General features: G+C 40.0%; 1 protein-coding gene across 9 annotated transcripts in view; it reads left to right on the forward strand.

The window, feature by feature from the left end:
• Positions 1–16,834, forward strand: part of grm5b (glutamate receptor, metabotropic 5b) — a 578,722-nt gene that overhangs the window by 397,606 nt on the left and 164,282 nt on the right. For all 9 annotated transcript variants that reach the window (XM_063053886.1, XM_063053882.1, XM_063053885.1 and 6 more), the window contains exon 4: positions 13,280–13,515. In XM_063053886.1, coding sequence (XP_062909956.1) covers positions 13,280–13,515 — 236 coding nt within the window. The remainder of the gene's footprint in view (positions 1–13,279; positions 13,516–16,834) is intronic.

Consider the following 16,834-nt stretch of genomic DNA (forward strand, 5'->3'; position numbering starts at 1 on the left):
TTCCATTTTCCCTCTCCCATGACCCAGATCTGTCACCCTCCCCCACCTAGTCCCATCTTGCCCATCACCCACATACCTATCAACTTGAGCTTCTTCACTCTTGAATTATCTTTCCCATCCCTTCCCATGTCTAATTACACCTTTCCATTATTCCCCCCTTACCTGGCTCCACTTATCATCATCTATCCTACCTCCCCCTCTCCCTCCCAAAACTGCCTGTTACCCACCACCTCACCTAGTTCTACCTATCACCTACCAGCCCATACCTCGCACACCTTCTCACCTATTTAGAGTGACTACCTTTCCTCTCTGCTTTCAGTCCTGATGCAGGGTCTCAACCCAAAACCTCCACATCTCTGTGCCACCAGCTGCTGGGTTGCTTCCAGTAGTTCTATTTGTTCCAGATTATTGCACCTACAGTCTACAGTGCCTTATTTTTTTCTGTTTTAACTTCTCATAATTTTTGAAAACAATTGTTTAAGTGATTTTAAATTGTTTTAAAATACCTGCTAGAAAAGAGCATTTGGAAGCCTTCAAAATTCTTGACAGCTTTGGCAGCTGGTAAACCTAGGGAAGCAGCTTATCAACTGTTACAGTTATCTACAGCCATTTCATGTTGGAATTTACTCTGACCTCTCACACTAATCCCTATCTCACTTGATGGCATTGGCCTTGTCCAAGCTGTGTATCAGCAAGTCAACACTGGCTTATTGGTAGTATATGCCTCAAGACTATATTCTGAGTTACTCAGAATAGTAGATAAGATAAATGCTGAAGATGAACAATTTGGAATGAAAATAAATGCTGCAAAGACAAAGATGATGGTAGTGTCACGGAAGAAAGAAGTCCCCAAAATCAGCATCAAAATTAACAGCGTAGGCATAGAGCAAGTCAAGAAGTTTGTGTACTTGGGACAGATGGTCACAGAGGATGGGAAATGTGATACAGAAATTAGACGAAGAATTAAGATTGCAAGATCAACATTCTGGAGCCTGAGTGACGTGTTGTGTGGCAAGAGGTTGGACATTGGGCTGCGTTGTAGAAATTGGAAATGCTACGTCTGGAGCAGTCTGTTGTATGGAGTCGAATCATGGACCTTATGCAAGGAAGCGCAACGACGACTGGAGGCATTTGAAATGTGGTGTTTAAGGAGAATGCAGAAAATTAGATGGGTGATGAATGTCAGTACTATGGAAGTGTTGAAGAGAGCGAGGAGAGAAAAGGAGTTGTTGAAGAATGTGCAGAAAAGGAAGCTGGAATATGGCGGGCACTTGTTAAGAGGTGGTGGACTGCAGAAATTGTTATTTGAAGGGATGATGGAAGGAAAGAGGGAAAGAGGAAGGCAGTGAACCACTTGGTACAATAATGTGAGGCAAAGGACTGGGTTAAGTTATGCTGAGGCCAGAAAAAGAGCGCAAGATCGAAGAAGATGTAGGTGCATAGCCGCCAACCCCGGATTTGGGACCGCACCCGCTGACTGACGGATGCCTCAAGCAGTCCCCCAGGAATGAGGTTGAATTGCCTCCAGTTTTTCAGTTCTGTAGGTGCTGAATTGACCAGCCAATATAAGACCCACTGCCACAGTAGGGCCGGGCGTGCTTGAAAAGATAGGGTGTAGGTTTTGCTCCAGCTGACTTGGAAGCTAAGGGAATAAGTAGCCAAGTGAAGATGACCCTTCTTCGTAGAGCACCAGTTAAAGTTTAAACCATAAGGTCATAAGAATTAGGTCACTCAGTCCATTGAGTCTGCTGTGCCATTCCATCACGGCTGATTTATTATTGATCTCAACTACATTCTCCTGAATTCTCCCCCGTAATGCTTGATACTCTTTCTATCCAAGAACCTATCAACCTCTGCTTTAAATATACTCAGTGAGTTGGCCTCCACAGCTGTTTGTGACACTGAATTCCCCAGATTCACCACATTCTGGCTAAAGAAATTCCTTCTCATCACTGTTCTAATTGGACTCTATTGTGAGGCTGTGTCCTCTGGTCTTAGACTCATCCACTATACGAAACATCCTCTCCACATCCACTCTGTTTAGACCTTTCAATATCTGGTAGCTTTCAATGACATCCCTCCTCATTCTTCTAAAATCCAGTAAGTACAACCCTGGAGAATCAAATGATCCCTATACGTTAACCCTTTCATTTCTGGAATCATTCTCATGAACATCCTCTGAACCCTCTCCTAAGATAAGAGGCCCAAGACTGCTCATAATACTTCAAGTGTGGTCTGACTAATGCCTTATAAAGCTTCAGCATCACAAACCTGCTTATATATTTCAGTCCTCTCAAAATGAATTTGCATTTGATTTGCATTGGCCTTCTTTACTACGACTTAACCTTTAAGGAATCCTGTGAAAGAAAGTAGTTGATGGCTTTATTCCATCTACCAAAGTGCATGACCATACACTGTATTCCTTCTGCCACTTCTCTGCCCATTCTCCTAATCCATCCAAGTCCTTCAGCAGACTCCCTGCTTCCTCACCACTAGCTGCACTCCCCATCTATCTTTGTATCATCTGCAAACTTGGTTATAAAGCCATCAATTCCATCATCTGAATCTTTGACATGGAATGTGAAAAGAAGCAATCCCAACACCAACCCCTGCGGAACACCACTTGTCACCAGCAGCCTACCAGAATGTGCCCCTTCATTCCCACTCTTTGCCTCCTTCCGGTTGCCAGTGTTCTCTCCATGCTGGTTTCTTTCCTGTAATACCATGGGCTCTTATCTTGTTAAGCAGTCTCATGTGTAACACTTGTCAAAGGCCTTCTGAAAATCCAAGTAAACAACATTCACTGACTCTCCTTTGTCTATTCTCCCTGTTATTTTATCAAATAATTCCAAAATATTTATCAGTGGAGATTTTCCCTTGAGAAAACCTATTTTATTATGCACCTCCATCCGAAACCTCATCCGTAATGATGGACTCCAACATCTTTCCAATCAACGAATCAAACTAACTGGCCGAAAGTTTCCTTTCTTCTGTCTCTCTCTCTTCTTAAAGAATGGAGTGCCATTTGCAATTTTCCAGTCCTAAGGATCCATTCCTGAATCTTGTAATTCTTGGAAGATTATTACTAATACCGCGACAATCTCTTCAGCTACCTCTTTCAGATCCCTTGGATTAATCCATGTGGACCTCGTGACTTATATAACTTTGGACCTTTCAGCTTCCCAAACATCTTCTCTTTAGTGGCATCAACTATATTCGCTTCTGCCCACTGATATTCTGGAATTTCTAACATATTGCTGGGATCATTACTACCATTATTACCTCTCCAGTGTCATTTTCTAGGGAATGCTTCCAGGGAACAGGAGAGATGATGCCTTACTTTACCGAACAGTAAACTAAATGGATAAGAAGTGAATATCACAGAATAAAAGTCCCTCATGAAATCATTTTTCTTCTATCTAGCTTACTAAGTGTGTATGTAATCATATCTACAGCTGCATATGCTAACATAAATTAATGATTCTGCTTCATAACATTGCTCCAGGTACGATTTACACTGATTGCCTCATTTGATGTGAACATTACTGTACATCAACACAAGACATACTACACATCAAATCCCTAATGCATGCCCATTAGTTCAAAATGGACTGAAGTGACAAATTCTAGGGGAAGTCTTCTAGAACATAAGGCAATTTAGAAATAATTTTTATTTCCAATCTCATGTAGTCTAAGTGATTTTGCTCTGGCATCTCATTAACAGTTTAAGATGCCATAACCTGTGTAAAGTTTCTGAATTTTTATTAGTTGTATAAGAATCTTAGTATGATTTATTTCAAAGTGTACATTTATGATAAATTTAGTCCACAATAACTTAAAATCTCCACTGTACAACAAAACTACTGAGAGAAGAAAGAGAAGGCATTTATTAATGGTAAGCAGATCAGTCTGAGGCTCATTGTTTGTATTCTGCAATTTTGAATTAAGATAACATCAGATTGTCCACCATAATGTCACACTGAACTGAGCTGTACAGCAGCAAAAATGTGCAGTGCTTGTAACAGGAATGATAATCCACCACACTTTGTGTTCTTGATTCCTGAGTCTTTGAGCATTTGAGATCAGATATGGCACCAGAAGATGTAAGCCCAATGGGGTGGGGGGAGGTGTAACCACACCCAAAAAGATGTAAATCCGATATATTCCAAGCAAACAACACAAGCTTGTTTTACAATTAATCATGCAGTTTTCAAAAGACAAGGTTGTCCCCATTAAATAAAAAGTTAATGTCCATGCGTGTGGCTGTGGTCTGAGGATCTGAGCAAGCCTCAAATTTACATAAGCCCCCAAGTAATAGGTGGGAGTTAATGGCTGAAAATATGAGGTTCCTTTTACAATTGGGGAAGTCAAGATAAATGTTATTTGAAAAAAAAACACAAAAGATTAGTTGAACTGTACTAATTAATGCTTTTATAGGATGGTTCATTTTGGATTCCAATGCCTACTTGAGTAAATGTTGGAGTCTAAAATGACCAGGGGTGAGGTGCTGTTGCATCTGACTGTGTGCCCCACTGGCTGAGTAACCATTGATCCAAGTAGTGCAGCACTTCACATCCAGCCGCTCTGGGTCATGGCCAGCTAATGCACAGATGGTGCTCAGATGAAGCAGCACCCCAGTGAGAGAAAAGAAGCATAGTGTAGGTTAAATGTTGAAGCATTCTACACTACCTTAAAGATAGTACTAAGTTTCATTGTTTATGGTTTTAATTAAATATTTTAATAAAATTATTTAATAGTTCATAAAAATACATTTCAATTTATCTGAACTATTTTAAATAGAGTATATTTATAGAAGAGTGAATAAGCTCTTCTCAGGCTTCCAGCTAGGTACAGGTATTGATTTTAATTGATGTTTCAATGACAAACTCTGCCATCTTCATCAGGGATGATGTCTGGTCATGATCGTCCATCCCTCCTGATTGGATGAGGACTAACCAATCAAGTTTCCGTTGTCCCACCTTGGTTACAATTGAATTCCAGTTCCTACTCAGAGCGAGACCTTCGTCTTTGTTAAATTCTTTGCCTCTTGTTTTATTTCAATGCTTTCCTTTACCAGGTGGACCCAAAAGCCATTGGTGTGGTACAGTAGTTTTGTGCCATCGAGGTCGATCCTATGGCCGTTGCAGATGCAATGTTCTGCTACTACCGATTTCTCTGGGTAACCCAAGCAGATACACCTCCTGTGTTCTTTGATGCGGGTTTCCACTGTGTGTCTCATGTGGCCGATCCACCTTGTAGTCATTATGCAGGAATATCAGGCATAATCATTTTATTTCCTTGTGGAAGCTCTTTAGGTCCGAAGCAGATTTTTCACAGTTAATCAAAGTAGAAAGAACCGCTCTACGTTGGGAGGCGTGATGGTGGTTGTTATTGTTGAAGTAGAAGTCCATATAAGTGGGTTTCCAATGGACGGCATGTCTGAGGCTACCATCCAGTTTCCATCATATTAGAATGTCCAGGAACAGGAGGCAACTATTCTTCTCCATCCCAAATTGAATGTTTGGATGTATGCTGTTCAGATGGTCGGGGAACTGTTGGAGTGCCTGAAGTCCATGCAGCCACACTATGACGGTGTTGTCGATGTATCTGAAGAAGTAGCTGGGGCGAAAGGGTGATGAACTCAGAACCATCTCCTCAAAGTCCTCAAGTGGTAGTGTCCCTTATAAAGGAAGTATGCTGATGTAAGGGTGGGTTCAAAAAGGTCAGTGGTACCCTTATCAAACCTTGACTGCAGAAGGACCAAACTGTCCTTAATGGGAAATCTATGAACAGGGACAGCACATCGAAACTGACCATTATGTCCTCCGGGGTCAGCTGGATGTCGGTTATCATTTTTACGAAGTCAGTTGAATTCTTGATGTGACACTCACAGCCCAAAACAAAGGGAGACAGTATGGTCGTTAAATGCTTAGCGAGGTAGTAAATTGGAGAATCCACCCCACAGATGATAGGTCTGGGGGGGAGACCTCGTTGTGTATCTTAGGGAGCCCATAAAGTCTTGGTGGTACCAGTGCCTATGGCAGAAGTGTCTTGCATATGTCTGCTGGCAATTCGGATTTCTTCATTAAAGTGGAGGTCATCCTCACAATCGAACCTGTGGGATCCTGCTGTAGAACTGTAGGAAGGATCGTCCAGAATCTGCTGAACTTTCCTATTGGTATTCCCCCAAGGACATCAGGGCCGTTGCATTTCCTTTGTCCGCTGGTAAAATCATGATGGCTGGGTTTCACCGTAATGCCAGTCGCTCTTCTTTTGTCATGTTCGGTTTTGGTAAAACGGCCCTTCTGAGGGCCGTGCACACCTCTATCTGTATCTCCTTCGCAGTATCTGCTGGTAGATTTCAGTTTGCTTGCTCTACTCCACCAACGTAGTCCCGATAAGGTATAGCTCAGGGAACCGGTGCAAAGGTTAGGCCCTTGGCGAAGAACGATCTAGTTGCCTCAGTGATGCTTTGACCAGTTTGATTGATGACAATCTTTTCTGGATCCAATGATGGGATGGCTACATTTGTTGGGATAGTTGGGATTTACTGTAAATGCAGAACAGTGTATGTTGGCCAGATGGAGTGCATGGTGAAAACCCACATCGAGGACCACAAGATGTGTATCCATTTGGATAACATGGAAAAATCAGCGGTAGCGGTCCATTGCATTTGCAATGGTCATTTTGTGTCTTTGACGGCACGAAACAACCGTGCTGTGCCAATGGCATTTGGGGCCACCTGGTGAAGGAAGCCTTTGAAATAAAACTAGAAGTAAAGAATTTTAACAAAGATGAAGGCTTTGCTCGAAGTAAGAACTGTAATTCATTTGTAAACGACGTGGGAGAGCGGAAACCAGATTGGATGAAGACTAGCCAATCAGGAGGGACATTCAACAAGATATAAATACCACCAGACTAGACATGCCCAGACATCATCCCTAATGAAGATGACGGAGTTTGCCATCGAAACGTTGGCTAAAATCGATACCTATATCTGGCTGGAAGCCCGAGAAGAGTTAATTCATCATATACGTAGGAAAGTGCTAGATCCTTTTTCACAGTATATCTGGTTTATAGAGACACTTAAAAAACTTGCTATTAACACAATGAACTGTAAAAAACTATTGGGGCATTTTAGGTTTGGAGGAGCCTCAGGGAATCTGCTCGATATTGCAGGAATCCTCCTGGTTACACAAGGGCAGCTTTTGCCGTCCTCCACCTCTAGAAAAGTGCAGACAGGTGGCAACTTCAAGCCACCTGATTAGATAACACACCCTACCCTTAGCATTCAGCCTAATGAGGTAACAGAAATTATAAGGAAAATACAACTGCTAAAATGCTGGAAGGATTTCAGGTTGATTCAAGATTAAAAGTTGTTTAATGTAATTTCCAATACACAAGTGTAAAGGAGAACAAAGTACAAAAAAAGTAAGATTAAAAATACATCAATAAAATTTAAAAACTACAATAAATATAAGTACATAAGATAGCTTATATACACATAGATTAATTGTATAGTAATAGGAGTGGATGATTAGCAGACAACATGGGTAGAAAGGAAATAAAACATTTCATATACACAGCAAGTGTATGTGGAGGAAAATATATTAATTGATGATGGAAAAATATCTTGCCTAAACTGTGGAAATGATGGACCACTAAACAAGTATTTTACTTGAAGGGTCTTGGCTTTGCAATAAAAGGTCTATGAAGGGCAAGCAGAGCATTTTAGAATGGTGGTCATGGCTTTGAAACTATCACTGAATGAACTGGTGGATAACAAATGCATCACCTTAACAGGTTGCATCTCAGTGTTCTGGAAGCTAAACAGAAATTGGCGGAGGTCCATCTTACAATCTCTAGGCATTCCTTGACTTGAAAATTAAGCCAAACCATTGGGGTGTTAGCATTATTCAAGAAGTGAAAAAGGATTTAATCTAAAAACTGTGTGTTAAGTTTCTAAATTATAAATGTTTAGTTTCCCATCTGCCAGCCATTATCTGGGGTTAAAATCCCTCTCATATCAGAGTCGATAAACTATTTTGTCAGGTTACTGGTTCACTTAGTAAGAGAGTAAAGTTGTAATATTTCTTATGTAATTCTGAAAATCAGAACTGAACATTTGAGTGATAATGAGTGGGAAAGGACAAATATGGATCGATATACAACATGATACTGTATATGCACCCAGCTATTAGTGAGGTAGGCTTTCCACAGGCTAATATACTGAATTTGGCATATATCTACAAGGTAATGATGCCTGAATTTGTGCTAGCTATCAGCAAATTTATTTTCCTGGAAGTGTCATACTAGCACTAATGACTAACAATATGTGTGTTTGCTTGTGTCAGCAAAATCTTGGAATGAGGAAAATTGCTGTTTGGCAATTAAGATAGCTGCCTTTGTAAATCTCTCGTATTTTTGAAAAAAGGTGATATAGCAAAATGACAGTGTCAGGTATCAGTTAGTCAGCAATAATGACCTCGTCTGAAACCAAAGCTTTGTATTAATATGCCAAGCTAGTTATGTAATAAGCAGGGACATTAACTATTATCTTATTCTTATTATTCAAGTGTCATTTATTATCAAACATCTTTTGCCCCATTTTTGATAATTTTATCTCCAATTTAAAACTAAATCAAATATTCATTAAGTCTCTGGCATTTCGTATTGTTCACAAAATTGTATAATAGTTAGAAAAGTGTATTTCCCCATCAACGCTTAATCCAATATCCTTTTTTTTGTTTTGTTTATCTCCAAGAAACACAAAATCATTCTGAAGCCTTGATTTATGAAGGCAAGCAGTGTTCAGTTAAATGATCAGATGTCCAAGTTTCGAACTTTGTAACACTACACTCGTAGCAGGAAAGGTGGTTTGCATCTAGGCCTATGACACAGTGGCTCTGAGGATCCAACATGTAATCAAGGGTCTCCGACCTGAAATGATCATTGTTTCACTTTCCATAGACACTGTCTGATCTGCGAAGTATTCCCAATGTTTATCTTGGGCTTACGGAATCTGCAGTCTTTAAGATTTTATGCTATTGCCACCATGATTATTTTCTAACGTTGCCTATCTTTGAAGACAGCTCACCAGTCTGAAATGTTAACTGTTTACCTCTCTGTAAATACCGCCTGATCTGCAGAGAGTTGCCAGCATTGTCAGTTCTCACTGTGTTTAAAGGAAAACATGTGGTTTTCTGGTCAAACATGAACGTCATGCACTCATGCAAGAAGAACTCAGCAGGTCGAGCAGCATCTTTGGAAAGAGAAACTGCCGCAGAGTGCCGTCTGGCCTACTGAGTTCTTCCAACTTCTTCAGTCTTTATTTCAGATTTTCAGCACTGATGTAGGAAAACATTTGTTGATACATCACCGGGATGAAATCATCGAAACAATGAGATTTCATTGTCTTTTCTCTCCAGACCAGATTGCAGGTGTTGGCAACCTATTCAATTTTTAATGATCGTAACTATGTTCCCCTAAATTTTAAGTTTAGAAATTCTTATAAATTCTCCCTATCCCCTTTATAAATGCACTGACACCAAACTGAATCAGGTACTTCATAATCTGGCAGCACATTTCCTTCAATTAGTGCAGGGCCCTCCACTTTAATCTGAGTAAATTTGTTACCACTGAAGCAAGCCCTAACTGTGAAGTTGAGACTTCAGAGTAATTTAAAGGACACAACCTTAACTGGCTGTTGCAAGGGAAAGCAAAGCATCCATTTTGTCACAGGTAGAGTCTCTGTAATATTTACTTTCCTATAGATTATGCTTAACCCTTTCCCACTGCTTCTCAAGTCGGCACTTCCCCTAATCCTCCTTTCCCCCACACCCGTTTTCTCTGCTTGGATCCTCTGGTTCTCTCTCATTCTCCCACTCTCTCTCCCTGCCTCCACCTTTATCCATTCCTTGCCATTCTCTCAGAACTGCACTCTCACTGCCAGACAGCATCCCATTAATCATCAAATGAGTTAACTTCAGTCTGATCATCTCCTATCAGTAACCTCTGGCTCCTGGAATCCTTCCTTCTGCTATGGTTTTCCACAATCCCAAACTCCCATTCCGAATAACCATGTCATGACCTCCACCCTTTAAAATAGATGGTATTTGCTGATGAACACTGTTGGGGGAGTTTGACCTGTATGGTTCCTTCTATTGTCCATGACATCTTGGGTTTTATGACTGAGACTGCCGAAGACCCTTGTACTAAACTGATGTGTGTACTCTGCTCAGCATTATTCAGCATGCACATTATAACTTCTAGGCCAATAGTAAAATAAAATATGTATCCAGAAGGTAGTTTGGTTCACTTTGACTACCATATCTGAATATAGAGTATATTGCAAGAAGCTAACATTTTAAATAGCAGTAGCAATCCATTCAATGGAATTTAAATGACTGAAAATTAATTTTTATGTAACCAATTTTTATTTATTTTGAAATTATTTTTTCTGCATATTTGCACTTTAAAACTAACCAACAAAAGTTCTTAAAATGTACCTATTACTTGTACTTTTATAAAACTTTATGTTTAAAAACTTCTTAAAGTTAACTAATTAATCCAAGTAAAAAATACTCCCAATGGTGATGACTTCAAGTTTAGTGTAATCTGCTTTGTGGACAAGGTTGGCTTTTTGTGTGACATGTTTTTAAACTCATAAAAGTTAATGAAAATAAGAACTATACCAGCTTCAGGTAAGTTGCAATGAGGAAAACAGTGCAACTCCACAGGAACTTTGTTTCCTGATTTGCCATGTTGACACATGACCCAGACATGATCTTTTGTTACATTGATCCTCATCAGTTTGAATAAATACCATGTAACAGATTCGCTCATACCCTTGGCCCATAGATGTGCTCTATTAGGAAAACATTGTACATGAAGTTTTAGATTTCAGAGTTATTGAGAAATATTTGTTCAAAATTCTGTTGCTATCTGTTTAGGATGCACAGTACTGTTTCTTGTTTAAGAAAATCAGTTCTGGTTTGTGTAGACAGTTTTCATATTGGATGTGCATGCAATATTTCTTTACAGCGCTACGGGGTAAATTAGATCACATTGTTCTGTTCTGAAGTAGTCATCAAGGGGAATTCTCAGGATAACATGTCTTAGTGCGGCTGCCTCTGCAGCCTCTTGTTTTGAAGGAGCTTCAATGGGCAATTCTCGGCCCAGCTCTGGAAACTCAACAAGGTACGGTCACTTTAATTAGTTGCTTACTTACTAACCAGGATGGCCCCTTTCCCTACACCTGTCCCTTCCAACAAAGCCAGGCCAATCCATCAATACGATTCTCATCCCGAGCACAATATTCTGCTACCCTAACTGCAGACTTCTGTCCTTTGACCCTAGGACACAGTCTTCTGACCGCAAGCTCTCATCCCAGTTCCAAGTATTAGTAATCTGACCACAAACTTAATCACAAGTCATAATCATCTGTAGTGGAGAACTCCATAGACTCCAATTCTCAATCCCTCTTTTGACTCTACTTTCCTTATTCATTGCCCTGGTTCATGGCCCTGAACACAATCTTGAGCATAGATTCACAGTGTTGACCATTGACCGCACCCAATCCCCAACTTTTTTCAGTTTATTTCTGTGTATATATACTGTATATATATATATATATATATATATATATATATATATATAATATTTGTTATTCATTTCCCTTTGTTAAATGCCAGAATTATATTTGAAGGAACTAGCAGTCATGAGAAAGATTCATTTTCACCTGGAGGGTGGTTGGAATCAGAAACAAACTGCCTGTGTTTTTGTGGATGTTTGTGAAGTAAAATAATTTCAGGGTGCTTATTGTATGCATTTCTCTGACATTAAATGTACCTATTGAATAACTGAGTGGGTGATGATCATATTCTCACACCACCCACTCGGGCACCTTTCCAAGTATCTGGATCAGCACTTTGATCCCCAAGCCATAGAAGTTACAGACCAAATACTGGAAAGTGGGATTAGTATAACTGGGCCCGTGATGGTCACTATGGAATCGGTAGACCAAATGTCCTATTTCTTTGCTGTATGACTCTATGACAGTATAATAGCAGACAAAAAAATTCAAATTGAAATAATATTCAAACCTGTAAGAATTTCACGATGAAGCACTCGGTACCTAATGGATAACGATTCAGAGGGATCGCTCATCAAAACTGTTACCGGATGATTAGCTATGCATCATCATCCTCTCTGGTTTTGAATCCAGATTTCCCACACTCACTCTTCCTTTTGCCATTAAAATTCAAGTATTGTTTTCTGTTTTTTTCTCTTTAACATAATCAGGATTGTAAATTGAACAGACATCAGCTGAGAGCAGGCCTGACAGAGAATTTGAAGGTTATGAAGAGGTTTTTACATTAAGCATAGAGGGGACATTTCCATTGTCAGAAAATCAAAACTAGCAGCCACATAATAAATATGTCAGAATAATTGTATTAGGAAATTCAGAAAAAGAGAACACTTTATCCACTGAACGTTTTGAATGGAGTTATAGAGCACTACAACACTGAAACAGGGCCTCCAACCCATCTAATCCAGACTGTACTATTATTCTGCCTGGTTCCTTCAACATGCACCTGGACCATAACCCACTATGTATGTACCCTTCCATCCACATACTTATCCAAACTTCTCCTTAATAGTAAAATCAAACCACTTCCACTGGCAGATTGGTCCACACTCTCACCACCTTCTGAGTGAAGAAGTTCCCCCTAAACACTTCACCTTTCACCCTTATACTATGACCTCTTCTTCTAGTCTCACCAAACTTTGGGAAAAAGCCTACTTGCATTTACCCAATGTGTACCGACCATAATTTTGTATACCTCTGTCAAGTCTCTCCTCATTCTCCTACTCTCTAGTGAATAAAATCCTAACCCATTCAACCTAGAACGCAGAACTTCCTGTTATAAGGAATGGTTGCTAAGGAGCAGTTGTCATACAGTTATACAGTATGGTAACTGGCTCTCTTTGGCGCTGATGAAAGGCTAATCACAGTTAATGGGAATGGGGATAGGGTGGATAAATATGAATGTTTACCAGATGGGAGAGGGCTGATGTGAAGCATGAGCACCAGAGTTGACCTATTAATGCTTCTGTACTGTACATCCTAGATTGTTCTATAAATGTTATTTCTAACATTAAACTCTCCCTGTTTCGTAGATGCTTGTGAATAATAGCAATATATTTATTGTTGTATCTTTATGAATGAACATTATGATATCCTTTTTAGCACTGACTTATTTCTTGTGTGTTACAGTGACGGCTGGGCAGATAGGTATGATGTGATAGACGGCTACCAGCGAGAAGCTGTGGGAGGTATAACAATCAAACTCCAATCCCCTGATGTCGCCTGGTTCGATGATTACTACCTTGAGCTGCGGCCAGAGACCCACTTTAAAAATCCATGGTTCACTGAGTTTTGGCAACATAAATTTCAGTGCAGGCTGAAAAACCTACAGCAGGAAAATTCTGAATATAACAGGACCTGTGATGGTAAGGATATGTTACTCTGCTATTACAAGTCTCTTTTCACCAATTTATATTGTGAAAATGTTCCATCTGGTTGGGTTTCATGGCAGAAATTCTCTTAAATAAAATTTAATAAAGGCATGCCTTTATTATCCTGTCATCTATCATGGAATATTTCTTAAGGTACTGGTAAATGAAAAGTAATTAAGGATATCTCTTGCATATCCTATAGAGGTATTTTATCTTGTGAGATTTTATGTCAAATAAAAAACAGAAAATATTGGAAATGCTCAGCAGCGTTTCTTTGGGAAGTGAAATAGAGGCAATGTTATAAGTTGAAAATCCATTATGAGAACAGAAAAGGAGGCAAAAGAGCTCATTAAGCTTCACTGCAAGTGGGGTTCTCTGATGAGGTAAAACTGGGGTGATCATAGGGATAAGCTGTAAATAAGGCTAGGTAATTAGTGAGAGAATGAGAGCAGTTAGAGTAACAACAGAAAGAAAAGAATATCCAACCCTGGCAAGTAATACTGAGCATGTTCCCCACTTCAGAATCAGAATCAGGTTTATTATCACCAACATTTCAATGTCATGAAGTGTGTCTTGCAGCAGCAGTACAGTGCAATACATTTAAAAAAACTGTAAATTATGATAAGAATGTATAAACAATGTAAATAAATAGTGCAAAAAGAGAACAAAATAGTGAGATAGTGTTCATGGGTTCATGGGCCATTCAGAAATCTGATGGCAAAGGAGAAAAAGCAGTTCCTAAAATGTTGAGTGTACATCTTCAGGCTCCTGAACCTCCTCCTTGATGAGAAGAAAGCATGTGCTGGATGGTGAGAGTCCTTGATGATGGATAACGCCTTCTCGAGGCATTGCCTTTTGAAGGTGTTCTCGACGTTGGGAAGGCTGGTGTCCATGATGGGGCTGGCTGAGTTTACAGCCCTCTGCAGCTTTTTCCGATCCTGTACGTTCATGCTTCCACACCAGGCTGTGATGCTCTCCACGGTACATCTGTAGGAACATACCAGAATCTTTGGTGACATATCAAATCCCCTCAAACTCCTAATGAAATGTAGCCACTGACATGCCTTGTCCGTAGTTGCATCAATATTTTGGGCCCAGGCTAGATCTTTAAAGATGTTGATACCCAGATACTTGACATTGCAATCCTTTCCACTGCTGATGAGGACTGCTGTATGTTCCCCTGATTTCACCTTCCAGAGAAAAGTGAGAATAAAAGGACAAAATAAACAAGCTGGGCCAGAATTAGAGGACAACAATACAGACCAAGAAATCAAGCTACCTGAGGTTGTGGGATTCAGAAGGCTGCAATGTCCCAGACAGCAAATGATGTGTTGTTCTTCAAATATGTGTTGGCCCTCATTGTAGCAGTGTATGGTTCACTGTCCTCTCCTATCAGATTCCTCCTTCAACCCTCTACCTCTTCCACTTATCACCTCCCACATTAGCCTGCTCCTCCCTTACCCACCCACCTTCCCCCTCACCTGGCCTCACCTATCACCCATCAAGGTTGCTGGTGAACACAGCAGGCCAGGCAGCATCTCTAGGAAGAGGTACAGTTGACATTTCGGGCCGAGACCCTTCGTCAGGACTAACATCAGGACTCCGGTCAGTTTGGTATTTCTTCCCTCCCTTCCCCCTCTCCCCAAACTTTTTATCCTGGATTCTGCTCCCTTCATTTCTGTCCTGATGAACAGTCTCAGCTGAAAATGAAAACTGTTTAATTGGCTCCATTGATGCTGCCTGACTTGCTGAGTTCTTCTAGCATTTTATATGTGTTGTTAAAAAAAATTATCCATGCAATGTTATTAAATTCCTTTGCCTGCTCAAGAAAAATGTGGTATGAAGTTATTCCTGGTAAGATGCATATAAGTATCTGAAGGGCTCTCATCTCAAGAGTTCTAATGACAGGAGATCTCCTTCATCATTTACTGCTGAAGGATTCCGTTTTTGTGATTGAACTAAATATATTCATGCAAAATGTTAATTAATACAATGGTCTTTAGACAAATTTGAGTTCCCTTCAATCACTCTTAATGCTAAATGATCAGTCAGCAGGGAGCAACTCCTCAGTATTTGAAATTCGAATTCAAACAGTTATGATTCTTGGACAACCATGGAACTAGATTTCCCAGTGATCGGGGAATGTCTTCTCATTGTATTCCTAGACTAGAACAAAGAAGACCTCTTAAGAACTGAAAAGTTATTCCATCCAAACAGACATGCACTCAGTAGTCACCTTATTAGGTATCTCTTGTACCGAATACAGTGATCATTGGGTGTATGTACATGGTCTTCTGCTGCTGTAGCTCATCCACTTCAAGGTTTGACGTGTTATGCATTCAGAGATGCTTCTCTGCGCACCACTGTTGTAATGTGTGAGTTACTGTTGCCTTCCCGTGAGGTTGAACGAGTCTGGCTATTCTCCTCTCACCTCTCTCATGTGCAAGGCATTTTCTCCCATGGAATTGGCACTCATTGGATGTTTTTTTCTTTCTTGCACCATTACTATAAGCTCTAGGGAGCGTTGTACGTGAAAATCCCAGGAGATCAGCAGGTTCTGAGATAATCAAACGACCCTGTCTGGCAACAACAATTATTCCACGGTCTAAGTCACTTTAGATCACAGTTCTTATCCATTCTGATATTTGATCTGAACCTTTTCACTGTGTCTGCCTTCTTTTTTGTGCTTAGTTTCTGCCACATGATTGGCAGATTAAATATTTGTATTAAGGAGCAGGTGTACAGGTGACCACTTTGTGTATCTTTGCCCAGACCATTGGACTAGTGATAGCCAAACAAGGGCCTTCACCTAGATCAAGTGCACATTAACAACTGTATGAACCAGGATGATTGAATATTATGCTGCTGAAAGCAAAATCAAAAAAGTCTGAAGTCAGGTTCTTCTGCCTCTGCAGTCCAGTGCAAATAACAATCTAAATTACAAGTGGAATGACACCTATCACATTCACTACACAGATCTGGAGTAACCTTGGGCCGCATGCCAAGTTGGGAAGGTGAGAGTAAAACAATGCAGAAAACAACACCATCTACTGTTGCAGGTATTCATCTTCAACAACAATAGTTGATTAAGAATGAAGAAAATTTAGATTATCTATATTAACCAACAATTACATTTATTGGCTCAGTTAAAAACAAAAAAATGCAAGTCACACAAATCTCAATATCTGTGCGCACACTCACTAGGTTTCTCTGATGAAATAGAAAATGTAATACTTGAGAATAGGACCTTATGTTGGCCAGTTATTTATCTTTTGGTAAGATCAGATGAGTACATGATATTCCAAATATGGCT

The sequence above is a fragment of the Mobula hypostoma genome, chromosome 7 (genome assembly GCF_963921235.1).
Source record: "Mobula hypostoma chromosome 7, sMobHyp1.1, whole genome shotgun sequence".
NCBI classification, from domain to species: Eukaryota; Metazoa; Chordata; class Chondrichthyes; order Myliobatiformes; family Myliobatidae; genus Mobula; species Mobula hypostoma.